The sequence below is a fragment of the Tenrec ecaudatus genome, chromosome 7, assembly GCF_050624435.1.
Source record: "Tenrec ecaudatus isolate mTenEca1 chromosome 7, mTenEca1.hap1, whole genome shotgun sequence".
NCBI classification, from domain to species: domain Eukaryota; kingdom Metazoa; phylum Chordata; class Mammalia; order Afrosoricida; family Tenrecidae; genus Tenrec; species Tenrec ecaudatus.
The window spans coordinates 42,728,481-42,749,686 of NC_134536.1; the positions used below are offsets into that span (position 1 = coordinate 42,728,481).

Consider the following 21,206-nt stretch of genomic DNA (forward strand, 5'->3'; position numbering starts at 1 on the left):
TAGCATTCCATTTAAATATGAAAGTACTAAAGATGGATGAGGAATTGGATACCAGAAAATTCTACAGAGGTTAGGTAGTCTTACCTGATCATTTTCTCCTGCAATGATAAAATCCTCTTTCAGATCATGGCTATTTCTCACCCATAGCATCTCTGGTGCCCAAACACATGAGAATTTCTCTTACTGAGCAGTGATGTTTAGATGGATCAAGTCACTTTCCATTAAATCCTTGATAGTGCCTAATCTACCAATTTCTTCCTGGTTCCTAGACTTGAGGAATAGCATAAGACCATGAAATAAGTACCCGTATAGAGCCAGTACTCGAATTCTTTTGTGTGTTATGTGTGGGTATCTATTTGTGAATTTGGTGAAAGCTTACAAAGTAGATGGTCAGTTTTTCCTTCTATAGCCTTTATGTTTTGTTTTTACTCATATATAGCAGTCCCCTCAATGAACAATCGTCTATCCCGTTTCCTCTACTTTTTCCACTTGCCATTTCACCTTCTTTCCTGATCTTTTTACCTTTATCCTTGGGTAAATGAGGCTCTTTTGATTTTAGATGATTGCTTTTTCTACCACCTGGGTGAGTTCAGTTGTCGGATTGAAGGATGACTAAAGGACATAGGGTTGGGGCTCTACCTTTGTTGATGACCACCAAACTTGATACTTCTTTGTTTTAATGCTTTTCTCCCACACTATCCAGGACCTTCTAATATGATTTTTTCAGAGCAGATGGTAGTGGTGAGCTGACACCATCCAATCTCTGGTCTCAGAGTTGTGGAAACTGATGTTTGCGTGATCCATTGGAAGAATTGTTTCCATATACTTTTCTCTTTCCATCATTCTTTTTTCCTGCAGACAGGGAGAAATCAGTAGCTGCACATTACATGACTGCTCACTAGAGTGTAAGACCTCAGATGCTACTCACCAAATTAGGATGCAGAACATTGTCTTTGAGCATTATGTCATGCCAATTGACATTGGTGTCCCCCAAGACTATGTGCTTGATCCCTTAGGCAGAGTGGCTCGTTCTTGCAAGATGTTTGGCTATGTCTACAGATTTTTCATAACTTTGTTATGAAAGCTCTCACATTCATGGATATAGTTGCATATGTAAATACATATAAATGGTATATGTATATGTACTCCCATTTTGCTCCCCAAAGTATCTGTCTGTTTCTATTCATTGATCAACACTATTATAGGATTGTCAATTTAAAATATTTGACTATATTGTCTTTAACTCTTGTGAACCTCCCAATGCTTCCCACTTGTTCCATTATTTTTCTGACCTCCCTCTTATTGTGTATTACTTACCCTCTAGCCTATGACTTCTCCTCCTTCCTTTGCCCTCTGACCCTTTTCACCATCTGTGTTATACTGGGTTGACTAGAAAAACAAAATTCAGGGACACGCATTTGTGTGTAAGAAGGAGGAGCTTTATATCAAAGAGAAACTGTATATTGAAAAAGCATCCCAGGCCAGTTCAGATCAAGTCCATAAGTCAATAGGAGTCCATAAATTCCTCTTTAGAGTCAGACAGTATTTGCAATGATGCCGAATGAAGGAAGATCACAGGCTGGTGGGTGAAAAAATCTGTGGATTCAATGCCAGTGGAAGCATCTCAGCACTGCTCTGGGTTTCCACGTGGCTCCCCAGCTGTCCCAGTGTGGGTCCTTAACAGGAAGCTGAAGCAGAGAGAAAGGGTGACCCACTTCCAGGGAGAAAGAGACGAAGTTTCCAAAATCCTCATGAGAAGGCCACACCCACAAGGAGGCATCATCTGGTTGTGACCTGATTGACAGACTAGACTCCATTCCTAAACTTATCTATCAAGTTGACATGAAATTATATAACTACCATACCATCAAAGAGTGTTTCTTTTCAGTGTGAAATCCATTATTTTTGGGGGGTGGAATTTTATAATAGTGGTCTCACATAATACTTATTCTTTTGTGATTGACTGATTCACTCAGCAAGCTTAATATCTTCCAGGTTTCTCCATGTAATGCAATATTTCACAGATTCATCGTAATTCTTTAACAATGAATAGTGTTCCATTGTGTGTATAAACCGAAGGTTATATCTCTTTTCTTCCATTGATGTATCCACCTTTTTTGTAACTGTGAGTGTAGCATTAAAATTCTTAAGTCTAGTTCATTTGATTCAGATGAGCAGGATTTTGGTGTTTCTAAAATTACTTTTGAGTGAAGCATAGTCCATGACAATAATCTCAAAAGCTGAAACATGTTGCACTTTAAAAATGAAATAAAAAAGGCACAAACTGTCCTTTTAGCCTGTTTTCCTAAAAACTGGATCATCACAAATTTTATATACTTTGGTCTGTACTCAACTTTTTTTTTCCTTTTAAAAGCATTCCAGAAAATAATACCTTTTCATGCTGTGTCTTCAAGAACTGCGGTACACAGCATGCCCAAGAATATGACACTAATTATAGAGCTATAGTTTTCAGATGCTGTATAAGTGGTTAATAATATAAAATTAATAATACACATAATGTTTTGCAGGATAAAACTGTCTTCTAAATCTTCTAAAGTGTTCATTTTCAAAAGGATGCAAGGGAGAAAGAATGTTGACACAGGATGGTTGGAGATTTGGGAAAGCAATGAGGAATCAATGAGAGTACAATAAAATATTGTGTTGGGAAACTGTCAAGAAAATAGAAACCATTATAAAATTCCAAGTTAATATTAAAACATAACTTTAGTTTTAATGTCAGACCATTTATCATGATTCTCTATGGCAGAGAACATGGAAATCAGATAACTGGTTCTAGAAGAACATTCTAAGTGTCCCTCTAGATCTCAAACAAAGACTTTAGAGAATGGAGGTGCTTGGAAAAAGATGCACACTCTAGTGCTCAGTGACTCTTTAGACAAAGATACATTGGTAAGCACCCTAGCAGCACACCTGGGGCTCCAGAGGGTTTCTGTGATAATGCCCTTTAATGAGCATAGATCATCTCCTTTTCTATCCAGCCGTTAATGAGATATCCATGGAAGAAAGAAGAACTTCTAGACTGAAAAAAAGATTGTATCTTCATATCCACTTCCACATAGAAATCTAAGTATTTTACGTTCCATAATTAGCTGTGTTGTTCTCTCACACAAGATATAATCTTTCATAAAGAATTAGTCTTGGACCTGATACAGTGGGGTCTAATTTAAACTATCAGAACTCTCCTCTGAGATAATTTTGCATATCAAATCTGGGCTATAAGAACATGATTTTGAATTATAAATTGTCTGGACATACACATATATGCATATGCAAATATTTTTGTGAAGGTATATGCTTACATATGTATTTAACCTTTGTATATGTGTCTGCATATGCACGTGTATTGTATATTCAAAGATGCTATATGTGATAAAACTATCAAGGAAAGCAAGGTGAGTGGTTACTCTCAGATTGCTGTGAGATGAATGTAATCTTGGGGAAGTTCACGGAGATTCAAGGGCTGATGAATGATCTCGCTGAACTCAAGCAGTGGTTGTATGCATATTTGCTTTTTTTAATGTAGATCACCTTAACATTTAAAAGGAGAGAAATAAAATGTAGGAAATATATGCTGATTATCTCTGCTTTTCTTATTCTTTGCTTTTTAATCAAACGTACCAATGGTATTAAGAAATAGTATAATACTATCTCGTAGCAAACTTCTGATGCACAAAAATCCTTTTTCCCCCCCAGTTCAAAAGGATATAGTCCACCTTCTCTCCAGCCTAGATGTTGAAGTCAAAGACATTACTGATCAGTATGAAGCTGACTGGTTTCTTCAGCTCTTATCTACAGAAGACCTGTTTGAAATGACCAACAAAGAGTTCCCTATTGTAGCTGAAGTCATAGAAGGGCCAGAAGGAAAGAAGCTGCCCAGAAACATTTTACAGCCAGGGAAAACCATTGTGATCCACAAAAAGTACCAGGCATCAAGAATCTTAGCTTCAGAAATTAGAAGCAATTTTCCTAAAAGGCACTTCTTGATCCCCATGAGCTACAAAGGCAAGTTCAAGCGGCGCCCTCGGGAGTTCCCAACTGCCTATGACCTTGAGATAGCTAAGAGCAAAAGGGAGCCTCTCCACGTGGTAGCCACCAGAGCCTTCCATCCCCCTGACGACGAGCTGCCATCCGTGTCAGCTGGAGACCAGTTTGTAGTGCATCACTGGCAGTCTACCGAAGTCCTCTGCGAGAAGGGAAAAAGAGCGGTGAAAGTTCTGGCCTGTGAAAAAATCCTCAAAAAGTCTTATGAGGCCACACTGCTGCCTTTGTACATGGAAGGAGGTTTTGTGGAGGTGATTCATGATAAGAAACAGTACCAAATTTCTGAGCTCTGTACACAGTTCCGCTTGCCCTTCAACGTGAAAGTGTCTGTGAGGGATCTTTCTATTGAAGAGGATACTTTGGCAGCCACAGCAGGTCTGCAGTTGGAGGAAGATATTACAGACTCTTATCTACTTGTAAGTGACTTTTTCAACCCCAGTGAGTGCTGGGAAATTCCTATCAGCCGCTTGAATATGACTGTTCATTTAGTTAGTGATTTGTTTAGAGAAACAGAACTGTCTTCCGTCAGGACTCTGGTGGAAGAGATCTCTGAAGAACAATATTATATGATGCGGAGATATGAAAGCTCTCTCTTGCTTCCCCCGCCCCTCCCTCCCAAACATCCCTTACTGGTGGAAGCCAAGTCAACGTTACTAAGCCAGCCAGAGCAAAGGACGGCAGATCGGCCCAAATCTCCCAAGGTAAGACTCAAGTACTGTGGGCTTTCCTTTTGAGTGACTTTCTTGAGCCAGTTTATGTCTTCTCTAAGTTTGTTTTTTGATTACTTTTCTTTCTGCCACACCATGTTTGAAATGAGCCTTTCTGGTGCACAGTCAATGGAGGAGCATCAACAGAGCGACAAGCTGTTGCAGTATTTTGTGTTTTGACGCTTAACCAGCTGATGTGGCTTGAAATTTTTCATGAATTCTAAGTGGCAGCAATGGCATTTAGATATGATGACCCAAACTGGCATTTTAATGGGTTTTGGTAATTAAGGTTTCTTAGAAGCATATCTATTTTATTTTGGATGTTCTGTTCATTTTTCCCTAGGTAGAATTGTTTTAATAGATCATCCAGGAAATGAGCATACATTAAACTCTCTTCTTCTGAGAGCATACCAGTAGCATGCATCTATAACACATGTCTTCATTCTGTTTTATGTGCAGAAAAATGTAAAAATATCTTGGCAGAATTGTGTGTGAGAATATGAGCAGCTGCCCACATTCTGCCTATCTTGGAATTGTTATCTTCCACAGTTCTATTGGAAAACGAAGTCGATAAAATGACAGACAGTATGTGGTGCTCACATCAACAACTCCATTACCACTCTGAAGAGTTGAGGGCATTCAGCTTCATTTTTACTTGAGGTCTTGGTCTTTTGAAAATTGTCTGCTAGCATCCTGGAAAGATCATGTCCTTACACCATGACGTGTGGGTCGTTTATTCATCGGTGGATCTATGGCATGTGGAAGGAAGGATGTTGTGCAGATGTTGTGCTGGCAGCGTGGGGAAACAAAGTAATTAGGAAAACAAAGAGAGATGCTGTGTTTATCTACTCAGGAATGGAAGCAGCCTCAGGCTTCCAATATGTGGATATAGAAGTACTTTTAATTCTACATTTCTAAGATTGCATTCTGAATATGCTGGGGAAATTCTGTTAGATCACAAAACTCATCTTTAGGAAAAACAGAAACCTACAAAGAAGAATTTCCTTTTCTAAGACAATTCATTTTGAAGAATTGCTTCTAATAAATAAAATTTTCCTAGTAATGTTGATAAATAAGCATTTAGAAGTGTGGAGAGTGTCGTTGGCTTCAACTGTTTAGAATATTTTTTTATCGCTTTGCTAGATGATCTAAGAGATGCAATTGTCATTTTTTTAGTGAGGATTTCCACGTGTTGCCTCCGGACAATGCCATGCCAAATACCTGGGAACTGCGAGTATGTCACCTTATGTGGCATTGAAATCTTTACTGATATAATGGCGATTGTGGCCTGAAGATGGGAAGATTGTCTTGGATTATATAGGTTAAAAGTGAATGAAACCATTGCTGATCAATAGATTCTGAGTGATGGTGACTTGTGTTTCCAATAGATGTGACTCAATAGGGTTTTCAGCGAGTATAATCTCACAGAAAAGAGGCCTGGGGACCCAGTGCGTTAAGAACTGGGTTTTCTTCACAGAAGAATGATGAGGGAGTAAGCTTCTGGAAGTAGTTCTGTGTAGCTACCAACCTTTTGGTTACTGGCGTTCCTGCCAGCTGCCATCAAGTTGGCTCAGGCTCACAGTGACCATAAGTACACAGAATGAACCAATGTCTAGTCTAGCAGCAGCCAATTGCCGTAGCCACTGTGTCAGTCCATCTCCTTGAAGTCTTCCACCTTTTCGTTGACCTATTATACCAAGCATGATGTCTCCTCTAGGACAGTGGTTCTCAACTTCCTAATGCTGCGACCCTTTAATACAGTTCCTCATGTCATGGTAACTCCCCAACCGTAAAATTATTTTCATTGCTACTTCATCACTGTAAATTTGGTACTGTTATGAATTGAGTGACCCCTGTGAAAGGGTCGTTTGACCCCGCAAAGGGCTCACAACCCACAAGTTGAGAACCACTGCTCTAGAAAATGATTCTTCCTGATAACTTGTCCAGAATATGCGAGACAAGTCTAGTCATTTCACTTCTAAAGAGAATTTTGGTGTACTCCTCCCAAGACTTTTGTACTTCTTCTTCTGGCAGTACTTTTAATATTCTTCACCACTACAATAATTCAAATGCATTGATTCATTTTCAACTTTTTTTCCCAGTATACAAATTTTACATATTAATTCACTTTTACCCCGTGAAGTACTGGTGGATTTGAACTGCTGACCTTTGGGTTAGCAGGCCTATATTTACCCACTAGCACCACCAGAAATCCTGACATAGGCTTTGATCGAAAATACCACAACCTGGTCTAGGGCACCTTAGTTCTCACTTTGCGCTTCAGTATTTTAAGCGGTCTGGCACAGCAGATCTGCTCAGTGCAGCACTTCACCTGCACGTTAATTGGAGATCTAAGCAAAGTGAAATCCTTGACAATGTTCATCTTTTCTTCACTTATCATGATGTTATCTATTGGTCCAGCTGTGAGGATTTTAATGTTCTTTATATTGATTTATAGTACATACGAAAGGCAGTAGTCCTTAATCTTCATCAGTAAGTGCTGTAAATCCTTACCACTTCTACCAAGCAAGGTTCTGTCATCTGCATATTGAAGGTTGTTGATAAAACTTACTTTCTCCAATCCTGTTACTGTGCTCTTCTTCAGATAGTCCAGCTTCTCTGATGATTTGGTCGGCATAGAGATTGAATGAGTGTGATACAATGATCTAAACCTACAAACTACCTTTCCTGATTTTAAGCTATGTGGTGTTCCCTTGTTTTGTTAAAACGACTCTAGATAGATAGATAGATAGATAGATAGATGAACTTGTCACTGAAGACTCCAAGTTCATTTCATTCAATTTCCTTTTAAATCCTTCTGTTTTAAAAACATATTTATTGGCGCCTAATCTGCATATCATACAATTCAAAATTTTAATCATTCAATTATATTCAGAAGAATTGTACAGTAATTAGCATAATCAGTTTTAGAACACCCTACCCCCATCCCCCACCGGGTTAAACAGCCTTTAAAATAAGTTTTGTAATTACAATAAGTTCTAGTGATCCCACTCCTGCCTTCATTGTTCACACCACAAATAATCCGTCACCCTCCGTATCTCTCACTCCCACTCCTACATCCCCTTTAAATCCTTGCATTAGTTATTATCTTTATGCATCCACTCGTTCTGTGCTTCATAAACTAGGAAACCCAATAAAAACAATGAAAAACAAAATCAAAATAAAGTGTTAAGAATAAAATACAAAGATAAAGATACAAACAGTGAATAAGAAAGAAAAGATTGCCTTAGAAAAACAACCGGTATTTATCCGTGTGTAAAATGCCTGTGAGCACAACGATGTGTCCTGAAGCTCCCACCTTCTTAATTCAATCCATAGCGTGTTATGTTCCAGAGAGTCAAATGCCTTTGCAGAGCCAATAAAGCACAAGAAAACATCTTTCTGGTAGTCACTGCTTTCACTCAAGATCCATATAACATCAGCAGTGGTAGTCCTCTTGCCATATCCTTTTCTGAATCCACTTCAGTTTCTGGCAGTTTTCCCTTTTGCAACCATTTCTGAATTATATTCAGCAATATTTTACTTGCATGTCATATCAATAATATTGTTCTATAGTTTGAGCATTCTTTTAGTTCACCTATCTTTGGAATGAACTTAAATATGGATCTTTTCCAGTCAGTTAGCCAAGTAGTTCTCTTCCAAATTTCCTGGCATAGATGAGTGAGTGCTTCCAGTGCTTCATCAGATTGTTGAAACATGTCCGTTCCTATTCCATAGATTACTGGGACCTTGTTTTTCACTAATATCTTCAGTGTAGCTTGGAATTTTTCCTTCAGTATCACTGGATTTTGATCATAGGCTACCTCTTGAAATGGTTGATTGTTGACCAAATGGTTTTGGCGCAGTGGCTCTGGGCATTCCTCCCATCATCCTTTGACGCTTTCTGCATAATTTGATATTTTGCTTTCAGAACTTTTCAATAATGCAACTCAAGGCTTGAATTTTGTGCTACCTCTTTCAGAGCTATGCTGATTGTGTTATACTGTTTTGGTTTTCCACCTCCAGGTAGATCTTTCCATATTTAATTATAATACTTTACTTTGTCTTCTTGAATCGCCCTTTGAATTGTTTTGTTTTTCACTTTTGCTCCTTCCTTTCTTCCATTTGTTTTAGCTTCTCTGTGACCAAGAGCAAGTTGCAGAGTCTCTTCTGACATCTACTTTGCTGTTTCCTTTCTTTCTTTCATTTGTTCTTTCTTGTCTTTGTAATGACCTTTTTCTTTCTTCATGCACGATTTTCTTGACATCATGCCACAACTCATCATTAGTGTTTAATATGTCAAACCTGTTCTTGATATATTCTTGAAACTGAAGTGGGATAGACTCAAAGTTTTACTGTACTTTGGCTCTCTTGAACTTGTTTTAATTACCTTCAACTTTATCCTGGACTTACACATTGGTAATTGATGGCCTATTCACAATAAGTTCTTGATCTTGTTTTGGCTCTTGATATTGAACTTCTCTTGCCTCGTCTCACAGATTTAATCAATTTGATTCCTGTGTATTCTGAAGGTCCTTCCCAAAAACCACAAGAAAGGACTACAGCCCTATTACACGTTGTTTTTAGTCTTAACTCCCAGAAATTCCGACTTACAGAAATATAAATCATACATTTGTATTCTTGAAGTCATCAAGCTTGTAGTAATTTATCAGAGCACTAAGAGGCAACTGATACAGAACATAAAGTTGGAGGGATGAATAAATACTTTAAATAGTAAAATAAACATATGTTAGAACTTATTTAATTGAAATTACAAAGTGTATTAGTTGTTGTTTGGTTTTAACAAATTTATTAACTCATGGAACCAGATAAAACCTGAATGTATAGTTACGTTTCAGGAAGAATTGCAACTGGAATCCTGAACATGGTCTCTATTTTTCTTAATGCAGAGATTATATTTGGCAGACTTCTTTTGCTCATGTGTGTGGTCTTACTCTGATAGTTCTCATACTTCACATCTCATAGTTTCATCACTGGAGAAAAATGGAATATCTTTGTCTTGTTGTAAGTTTTTTAAAAAAGGATCTTAATCGGGCCACGTACCTGTCTCGGTCAGCTCATTGGCAACCCCAACTAGATACAGAATTGGTAGAGTGGGAGTTAGACAGTATGCCTCAATAGAAGAGATACTGAGACTGTGGGATGTCATGATATGGAAAAGAATAGACATTCATTACAACCAGGAAAAAGAATTTAAAAAATTAAAAATAACTAAAAAGCCAATAATAGTGAAAATAGATTAAAATGAAAAACACTCTTTGACAGAGATCATATAAAAAGAACTCCAGTGTTTGATTAAGAGAGAAACTCAAAACATTCATGTATGTGTAGACATTGAATATAAAACTTCTTCCATCTCTGACTAAATTCACAAATGCATGACATCAAGGTAATAATTCCTAACTGCTTCTTCACTGGTCAGATTTCTTCTTTTCATTTCTAAGTTTCATCTCTAAAGAAAATGATCAATTAATATAAGTTTATTAAAAGATGTTCTGATGTTAAGATGTAAAAAGATGTTTGTTAAGAGGTTCTGAGTAAGATATGACAAAATAATAATTTATAAATTCTCAAGGGTTTATGCGGGAGAGGGGAGTGGGGACGGAGGGGGAAAATGAGGACTAATGGCAGGGGCTTACGTGGAGAGCACATGTTTTGAGAATGGTGAGGGTAAAGAATGTACAAATATGCTTTATACAATTGATGTATGTCTGGATTGTGATAAGAGTTGTATGAGCCCCGAATAAAATTATTTTTAAAAAAAAGAGATCTTGAGTCATTCTCATTGGAGGAATGGTTGAGAGGAAGATTTGCTACTGAGTGATAGCAGCTATGATGTCCATTTAAAAAGCTTCTCTTGAAAAGTGTACAGACTTATTTGCTTTTACAGCACAATGAACTCGACTGCTAGTTGGGAGTCACAGGAAGAACAATGTTGGTGTAACATATCCGAATATGCTTCTTGTCCACAAAAAGATCAGAGTAGCAACAAGGGAGCCACAAGTCAGTGTTGGTTCACAGGATGACTGGTTGGGCTCAAAGTTTAGCAGTTGAGAGACAGGCAGGAATTTTTTTTCTTCTTAATTCATTCTATCCATTCTTGGTTGGTGAGGAAAAAACTACTGTATTGTAAAATCACTTTACAATGTTTACAGGAGCTCAGATTTACCGGTGTCAGCCCTACTGACCTTCTCATTCTCAATAGTGTGTTTTCACCATAAGAATCTGCTTAGAGCAGCGGTTCTCAAACTGTGGTTCACGACCCCTTTGGGGTCAAATGACCCTTTCACAGGGGTCACCTGATTTATAAGAGTATCAAAATTACAGTTATGAAGTAGCAATGAAAATAATTTTATGGTTAGGGGCCTCGCTTATAAGAAGGTTGAGGACCACTGGCTTACAGAAGCATTTGGGGAATACGAGAAGCTCTCTAAATTGCTACATCTGCTCAACTAACATCTTACAATCAACACTTTAAATTATTTTCACAGTGTTAACCTTCCATTCTTTCAGAGGTTCAGGCAGAATGAGAAGAGGATGTGGAACAAATGATATTACTGCTATGTCAGATGGATCTTGGTGGAAAGCGGAGACCAGAAAGATGTGTAGTTGTTTTTATTGACCTTGCTAAGGCATTTGCCTCTGTGGACCAGCACCAGTTATGAATAGCCTTGAGAAGAGTAGGAATTTCAGAACACTTCAGACCTTGAACATGGATCAAGAGCTTTGCAAACAGAACAAGGGAACACTGCATGGTTTAAAATCAGCAAAGATGGACACCAGGGTTGTATGTCCTCACCATAATTATTCAATCCGTATGCTGAGCAAATCATCAGAGGAGCTGCCTTATATAAAGAAGACTGAGGCATCAGGATTGGAGGAATGCTTATTAGCACCTTGTGATATACAGAAGAGACACTTTGATTTCTGAAATTGAGGAGTACCTGAGCACTTACCTGATAGAGATCAATGATTGCATCCTTCACTGCGGACTACTACTCATTGTAAAGAAGATCAACATTCTCAAACTGTATCTATAAGTCAACAACATGATAAGTAGAGACAAATTTGAAGTTGTCAAGGATGTGGTCTTGCTTGGATCTATAATCAATGCCTATGGAAGCAGTAGGGGGAAAGTTCAAAAGATGACTTGCTTGCTGCACAAGATCTCCTAGAGGATTGGAAAGCAAAGATGTCACTGTGAGGGCTAACAGTGCTTTACCGAAGCCACCATGTTGTCAATCGCCCCACATGCGTGTGAACGTTGGACATTGAAAAGAGCAGGCTGAAAAAGAATTGCTGCATCTGAGTTTGGTGCCGGAGAAGAGTACTGAAAGCACCGTGGACGGACTGCTTAAAGACAAGCAGATCTGGCCCGGGAGAAGTAGGGCCAGGGTGCTCCTGAGAGGCAAGGATGGCAACACTTCATCTTACAGACTTTGAACATATTGTCAGGAGAGATGAGGCCCTGGAGAAGGACATTATCCTTCGTAAAGTGGAGGGACAGTAAAAAAAGAGAAAGGCCCGCAAGGAAATGATTTACTGCTTCAACAATGGGCTCAAGCACAGGAACAATTGTGAGGATGGCCCAAGGCCAGGTAGTGTCTCCTTTCATCATGTGTAAGGTCTCTATGAGTTGGAACAGACTGGTTGGCTCCTAACAGCAGCCTTGTATCAGGCAAATCGCTTTCATCAGACCCCTTGAGTTACAAAAGCAAGGGTGTCATATTGAGAACTATGGGGTGCCTGATCCAAGCCATGGTATTTTCAACCACCACATAGTCATTAGTTAGTGAATAAAGAAGATGGAAGAAGTATTAATACATTTGAAATATGGTGTTGGTGAGAGACAGTGAAAGTGCTATTGACTTTCAGAAGGACAAACAAATTGGACTTGAAAGCAGTAGGCAGAAGGCTCCTCTGAAGCCAGAAAGGTGAACTTGTGCACCATGTCCTTTGCAGACATTGTGAGGAGACACCAGTTCTTGAAAAGTATATCATGCTTGGTAGAGGAAGGGATCTGAGATCCTAGGAAGGCTGTTGTGGATACAGATCGACACTGGTTGCAACAATAGACTCAAGCACAACCATTCTGAGGATGTCTCAGGACCAAGTCACGTTTTGTTTTGTTGGAAAAGAGTCCCTAGGAGGAGGAACCACCTGGGTGGCACCTGACGACAACATCATCAGTGCTTTTCAATGGATTGCAAAGGAAATTTTCTGTCCTTTATAAAATGGATGCAGTCATTGAAAGCAAGTCTCTTAAGATTTTGGATTGTGCATGGAATATTGCTTTAAGCAAATACTACAATTTTAAAGGGCTATTTAGAGATTAAATAGTCCAAATCATTTAATTTACTAAAATGCCTTATTACATGCTTAGATAAGAGCCTCGGACATTTCACTGTATGAGTTTACTTTGGTCATTCAATGGATCATTAGCTTTTCTAAATCACTTCTTGCAGTGTGAGGCTACAGGACATATGCATTGGGCAGTGTAAGATGAAGAATCAACATGTATTTAGGATTAACCAAATCTAGCCATAGCAGACATCCATAATCAGCTATGACCTTTACAGGTTAATCTAAGAAGTTTAGAAATTAAGAATATATGGGGACAAGCTATAGAAATTCTCAGGATATGTAGAATTGTTTTGTGATGAAATTACTGTTTTCTCACTATAGTGAAACCTATACAAGCTGGAGTGCGGTAGAAACTTGAGAAAAAATAACTAAGGTGTAGTCAAGAAAAGGGGTATAGGCAAAAAAACAAAACAAAATGACAGCCACCTCCAAATGTGTTCACTTTGTAGCATTGTTTGTGCTGTGGTTGTGTGAATGCGATAGATAACGAAAAAATTACAACACTTATGCAGTCTTCACAAAGGAGTGGGAAGACACCAAATGACCCCAAAATCCCTTTTAGGTTTGCGACATGTCTGTCATAACTCAATATGTCATAAACTCAATATGTGTAAATGGCATCTTTTGGTCTTTGCATTTGTATTCTCACTCATATGAAAACCGTATCATAGAGTGTTTTGGAAAACGAAGCTGGGTCTAAGACTGTGTTGCATATAAAAATGCTGTAGGATGGGCTCTCCTTCTCCAAAGATTAGTTTCTTGTTCACAAGTAGTTTCAGAGAGTTGGAAAGAACACATACTCACGGGGGTTTGCCTGTCTTAGATATATATGACTATGACTTCTGAGGGCCACACAGGAGAAATGTAACTTCTGCATTCTGATGAAAAGACCTATAACCTGAGAGAAAAACAAACCTTTGGTTGAAAGATGAGGTATTGTACTTCTTCAGAGACTGCAGCTGGGACCAGAAATCTTGCATTTCACTAACTCTGTTTGGCCATTTAATGCCCAAGTGTCCACTTTGCTGCTGGAATTCCTAGATTTCTGTCAGACAAGAACACCCAAAGGACACACTAAGGCAAAGAGCCAAGGAGGCAAGCATGGCAGGGCACTGTGAAATGATGGAGGAAAAACGTCCGTACCAGAATTAGAGTGAGGCCTAAAAAGGCAGAAGGAGAGTAAAAGCTCCAGAGAGGAGCAGGGAGAGCACTTCAACAGCTGCCATGGCGCTAGGCAGTCACTTCAGAGCTGGTGTGGCAGAGTGGCGGAAAAGGGTTGAAGAAGCCCACGCTCCTAGACTAAATCTAGATCTTCAGAGAAGGGTATTATTAGGTATCTACAGCATTGGGTCCTAAATGATGTCATTTGTTTTGTTAGTTTGAGGTTGGGGAAACGCATTAGGAATGTTAGAATTTGTATCTGGCTCTGCCCTTATGAAGACATCCCAGGTTTCCCCCTCTTGGTTTAACATAGAGAATGTAGGTCTAGTCACAGGGGAAAATTAGACAATTTCCAAAGGACAGAGGCAACAAAGATGTTAGGTTATTGAATCTGAGTAATCAGAAAATTTAAATGTACTTAGGAATTTTCATTTAAAAGCTCACCAGTTTTAACAGATACATGTTTATCGCATTGTTATTTGATATCTGATTTGGTCTTAATGCAAAACGCGTGCTGTTGATGCTGGGTGCAATTCAGTGGGCTCAGACCCACAGCAACCTTACGCATAACAGAACTAAACACTGGGCAGTCTCGCATCATTCTCATAATTGCTCCATCTGAGCCATCTTACTCCTCTCTCTGACCCTCTACTTTGCTAAGCATCGTCCCCTTTTCCGGGGTCTGGTCTTCTTTGATAACATGTACAAGGTACATGAGATACACTCTTGCCACCTTGCTTCTAAGGATTATTCTGGCTATAATTCCAGGACACATTTCTTTGTTTTCCTGACAGTCCTTGGTATTTTCTATAAATTCTTCCCCAGCACCATAATTCAAATACATCCGTTTTTTCCCGCAGTTTTGCTTATTCACTGTGAAACATTCACATGCATATGAGGAGGCTGAAATATCATGGCTTGGATCTGGCGCACATTGGTCCTCAAAGTGACGTCCTTGCTCTTGAACATTTTAAAGAGGTCTTCTGCAGAAAACGTGTCCAATATGATATGGCATTTGAGTTCCTGACAGCTGCTTCCATGCACAATGCCTATGGATCCAAGCAAAATTAGATCCTTGGCAATGTTGGTTTTTTCTCCGTTTATCATAAAGTTGTCCTTGGTCCAGTAGTAAATTTTTTTCTTTACATCAAGTTGGAATTCATACTGAAGGCTGAAGTCCTTGATTTTTTCATCAAAACCAGTGTATGAAGCTGTTCTTGCTTTTAGCAAGCAAGGTTGTGTCATCTGCATATCTTAGGGTAATTAGCTTTCTTCCAGCCCTGATATCCCATTCTTCTTCACTTAGGTCCAGCTTTTCCTATTATTTGCTCATCAAATAGATCAAATAAATACAGTGAACAGACACAACCCTGATGGGTACCTTTCCTGATGTTAAAAGATGCCGCACTCCCTTATTCTGTCCCCACAACTGCTTCGTGGTCCATGTAAAACTTCCCCATGAGAACAATGAATAGTTCTGGAATTCCTGTTCTTCTTAAGGTTATCTATAGTGTATTGTGGTTCATATCATTGAATGCTTTCGTATCGTCAGTGGAACACAAGTAAACATCTTTCTGGTAGTCTGACTTCAGCAATCGCTGCACCATATCCTTTTGGGAATCCAGCTTGGATTTTGACAGCTTCCTGTTGATGTATGTCGCAACCCTTGGTGAACGAGCTTCAGCAAAATTTTACATGTATGTCATAATAATGATGTTGTTTGATAAGTTCCTCACACAGTTGGGTCACCTTTCTTTGAAATCTTCATAAATATGAATCTCTTGCAGCTGGTTGGTCAGGTAACTGTCTTCCAAATTTCTTGGTTTAAACAAGTGATCTACTGCTAGTGTTTCATCAGATCATCAAAACATTTCAATTGGTATTCTGTCAATCCCTCAAACCTTGATTTTGGCTCATCCATCACTGAAACTTGGACTTTTTTTAAGTACCATTGGTTTAAATTATATTATACTTCTTGAAATGGTTGAATGCTGACTAGTTCGTTTTATTACAGTAACTGTGTATTTGATGTTTCTTCCTGCGTCACTCAGTATTTGGTATATAGAATCCTTCAATATTTCAACTCAATGCTTGAAATTTTTCTTCCATTTTTTCAGCTTGAGATGTGCAGAGATTGTCCTTCATTTTTGGTTTTCTAACCAGGTCCTCGCACATTTCATTATAATATTTTGCTTTGTCTTCTTGAACTTCCCTTTGAAAATTTCTCTTCAGCTGTTTTACTTAATCATCACTGTCATTTCCTTTAGCTACTCTATGACCAGGAGCAAATTTTTGTCTCGTCTGATACCCACTGTGGCAGTTACATAATCAGTCGACTGGCGAAAGGGTAAAGTTTAGCCTGCCAATCAGGTTGTAGCTTAATGACCTCATTTGGAGGCATAACAGAGTTAAATAGGTCACTGCAGGTGAGGCACACTCTCTCTGCTTTGTATTCCTGATGACCAGCCACATGGAGCTACACTAATGGAGCCAGAACCCTGGAGGCTGGAGGAGCCACGTGGAGACCCTTGCCAGCACTGAGATGCTTCCACCACCACTGGGTTCACAAGACTTTCTACCCATTGGCCTATGATCTTCCTGCATTCAGCTCATTGCATGGCTGCATGAGTCTAAAGAGGAATTTATGGACTAGTATCGACATATGGGGTAATCAGACTTACTACGGACTTGGTATGGACTGGGCTGGGATGTTTTCTTAAGGTACAATTGCTCTTTGATATAAAGTTCTCTATTACACACATATGAATATCTCTGGATTTTTTCTCTAGTCAACCCAGACTAACACACCCACTTTGATCTTTCCTTCCTTCCTTCCTCTTTCCTTCCTCCTTCCTTCCTTCCTTCCTTCTTTCCTTCCTTCATTCCTTCCTTCTTTTCTTCCTTCTTTCCTTCCTTCCTTCCTTTTCTTTCTTTCTTTCTTTCTTTCTTTTTTTCTTTTCTTTTCTTCTTCTTCTTCTTCTTCTTCTTCTTCTTCTTCTTCTTCTTCTTCTTCTTCTTCTTCTTCTTCTTCTTCTTCTTCTTCTTCTTCTTCTTAATAACCCATTGCTTTCTTCATGGATGATGTTCTTGAAGTCATCTCAGCTCATCAGGTCTTCTCTCATTACTATGTAATATGCCAGATCTGTTCTTGAAATTTAAGCTGGGTTTATTCAAGGTTGTACTTTAACTGCATTGAATTTGTTTTAATTTTCTTCAAACTGCAACCTGAACTTCTACTTGTACAATAGATGGTCTGTTCCACAGTCAGCCCCTGACCTTATTTTGGCTGCTGATACTGAGCTTCTCTATTGTCTTTTCCAAGAGAGGTTGTCAATTTGACTCCTTTGGATTTTCCATCCTGTAGGGTCCATGCGCACAATCACTGTGTATATGGTTAAAAGACGGTATTTGCTCTGAAGAAGTAGTTTGTCTTTCAAATTTCTCATTAGAGCTCCAGCTTCATTTCTCACTTCTCACTGCCGTCAAGTCAAGGATGACTCATCATGCCCCCATAGGAGAGGGTAGAACTGCCTTTGTGAGTTTCTGAGACTGTACTTCTTTATAGGAACAGAAAGCTCCATCTTTCTCTCATGGAGTGACTGGTGGTTTTGAACTGCTGACTTTGCATACTCGGTCGTATTTTCCCCTCTTTTTTCTTTCATCTTTCCTACTCCAATTGCCAGTGATAATCCATGTATCCTGATTGCATATTTGATTAATTACAGATGGAGGAAGTTGGTAGAATTCTAAGATGTCTTCATCCTTAGCTTTAGTGGTTGGTGTATAAATTTGAATAATAGTTGTATGGACTGGATTCCTTGTAGGCATCTACATATTATTCTACCACAAACAGTATTGTATCTCAAGCTAGATCTTGAATTTTTTTTAATGTTGCATGCAACACCATTCCTCTCGAATTTGTCATTTCAGGCATCTTAAACCACACAATTGTTTGATTCAAAATGGCCAAGACCAGTTTATTTCAACTAAGGTCTAGGATCTCATCTTTGTGAGTTCCACCTCATTTTGACATATTGAATTTTCCTAGGTTCGTACTTCCCAAATTCCATGTTCGGATTATTAATGGATGTTTGCAGTTGTTTCTTCTCATTTTGAGTCATTCCCATTCAGCAAACGAATGCCCTAAAAGCTTGGCTCCATCCGTGTGATTACGGCTGGCTCTGCTGTGAGGCGCAGCCCTCTGCGGTCCCATGACGAGTGCCTACCAACCAGACGGGCTCATTCTCCAGTAGCGTTTCCGATAAAGACTCACTGCTGTTCATATGATTTACAGGGGCCAATCCTTTAGAACTGAATACTCTATTCTTTCTTCATTATTCTTAGTCTGGAAACTACTGGAGTCACCCACCTTTGGTGACCTTGCTGATATTTTAAATACTAGTAATATAGCTTCCAGCATCACCACAGCATGCAAGCCACCATCATCCAACAAACTGACAGGCACCTGGTTGGCAAAACACAAGACAACAAACAAACCAATTCTCTGTCATCATTTGCTTCCAATTTACAGTGGCCCTATAGGACTGCTCCGGGGTTTCCTAGACTAAATCTTTATGGGAGTGGAAAGCCTCATCTTTCTCCGGGGGAGTGGCTGGTGACTTCAAACTGCTGATGTGGTTAGCAGTCCCAGGTATAACCCACTAGGCCACCAAGGATCCTTAGGAAAAGCACATATAGATGAATAAATCATGCCTTCTGAGATGCCTGACACAACCAACTATAATAGAAGAAAGTGAAAAAATTTGGAAGGAGGGCAAAATGAACAAAGGAAATACTGAGTTAAAAAAAACCAACATACTGGAATTTCAACTGAAAGCTCGAGAGCAGTGTTCTGGGTCCAACAGAATGTGCGCAGTATGTTGAAGTCCCTTCTGTGTGTTCTTGGAAGTGAAAGCATAATTCGAACTTTTGAAGTTTGCTCCAGGCATGGAAAGTGCTTTGTTAACACTTGTAGCTAGACAACTGAAGATTGATTTAAAATGAAAAAATACATAGTTAAGATGATAGTGGGAAATATTACTTGGTCTTAAGAGAATTTTAGCAATAAGATGAATAAGGTATCAGACTAATAATAAAGATACTCATTTCCTCTGGAGTATTTATATCTGAGCAACATTGTTTTCATTTTGAGATTATAGAAATCTGCTCCCACTTGGAAATATCTGAACAATCAAAAATTTTGGCTTTCTTTGAGCATTGAACCAATCAAGCCAGTTCTAAGCCAGGGAGTAATGGAAAACATTGGTTACCACTGTCACGCTGATTCCCCACTCCTCTTCTCTGTGGCATCACCATAACAACAAATGTGCGATTAGCATATTTTCAATATTAACAAGTGGTTTTGTCCATATGCTAGAAGTCTTCAGAAGGTTTGTGTATTTTTTTTTTATTCCATTTCCCCCCACAGACCTTCTGAAGCCCCCTTTGACATATTTGGAACTTAGTTTTTGGCTGCATAAATATGAAAAATTTAGTTTTAAAATGACTTATTCTTCCCCATGGATTCAGAGGAAACGACGTGGCCGTCACATCTGACTTCTCCTGGCTTCAGGAGGGACTACAACTCCACACTGGCCCACGCCTGATTGCTACAAGGTAGACAGACGTCAGACAGGTCACTATTCTCTATCCTTCTCTTCCTCTATTCTGACACCATCCATTCCTCCCAAGGGACTCCGCGACTCTGCTGGGTTAGATAAACTGTTGGAATCGCCACATGGAACTCAGACAAGATTCATGATTATGGGGCTTTGTTACAAAAATGGTAGGATACACTTCTTTTGTTAGTAACACTTCTCAGCATTGTTAGAAGACATGTCTGTCTGGCCCTTGGCTTATTAGCCACATTGTCCCCTTGGCCTCTGCCTCCATGGGCCAGGAAGTCCTGCTTCTCTTCTGATTCACAATCCTTTGCCATGCCTCATGGTCTTAGTGTGGTCATCTGATTCCAGATTGTCAATTTTTAAGGCCTTCGGAGCTCCTGCCACTTTAGGAAAGGTTCTTGCACCTGCTCCACTGGTGGTTGTTCTACCTTGATAACCGTGGACTCTCCCTTCCCTCTTCTGAGATGTTTTACTCATTCCAAGAGGAATGGCAAACTGACCAATCCAATCTGCATGATATAGAGTCCTCTACACGTCATTTGCATGCTCCCACACAGTCCCTGGGTGGAAGCTACAGACTATGGATGGAAGAGCCATAGCTAGTGATTTCACTTCCCAACAAATTGGCAAAAATCACTGTATGACAGTGGAGTAAAGCAGTTCCCATTCGAGTTCGGGCTTTGAAGAAAATTCAAAAATAGTTTTCATTTTCTTAAATGTTCATGACCTTGATACCCCTTGAGCAGATAGCTTTTAAACAGAATACCCAAAAATAAAAGGAGGGATATGACCATCTGGAATTTTTAAGAGAATGTGTGAAGCCAAAAAGTTGGATTTCCACAGTCCTGTAATAGGTAGTGATACATTGATCAAATGGCTCAGCTGCTGACCAAGAGGTCAGTGGCTTGAGCTTACCAGCCACTGTGTAGGAAAAATGTTTAACACTCTGATTCTGCAAAAATGTACATGTTTGGAAGCCCTATGCTGCAGTTCTTTTCTGACCTGGAGTGGGAACTGACTCTATGATAGTAGGTTTATTTTTGGTTTGCTTATAGGAGCACTGATGGTTTAGTGGTTACACATTGGGCTGTGATCCGCATGGTCAGCAGTTTGAAACCACCAGCAGCTCCATGGGAGAAAACCTGGGCTGCCTACTCCCATAAACAGTTATAGTTTCAGAAACGCACAGTGGGTCTTTATGAGTCAGTATTGACTCAATGGCAATGAATTTAGATTTTGGATAGGCATGTTAGTGTCATCACCATTG

At 39.3% G+C, this 21,206-nt stretch overlaps 1 protein-coding gene across 1 annotated transcript in view; it reads left to right on the top strand.

The window, feature by feature from the left end:
* THEMIS (thymocyte selection associated) overlaps positions 1 to 21,206 on the top strand; it is a 223,192-nt gene that overhangs the window by 98,411 nt on the left and 103,575 nt on the right. Inside the window, exon 4 of the mRNA XM_075553732.1 lies at positions 3,715 to 4,763. Within this exon, the coding sequence (XP_075409847.1) occupies positions 3,715 to 4,763 (1,049 nt within the window). The remainder of the gene's footprint in view (positions 1 to 3,714; positions 4,764 to 21,206) is intronic.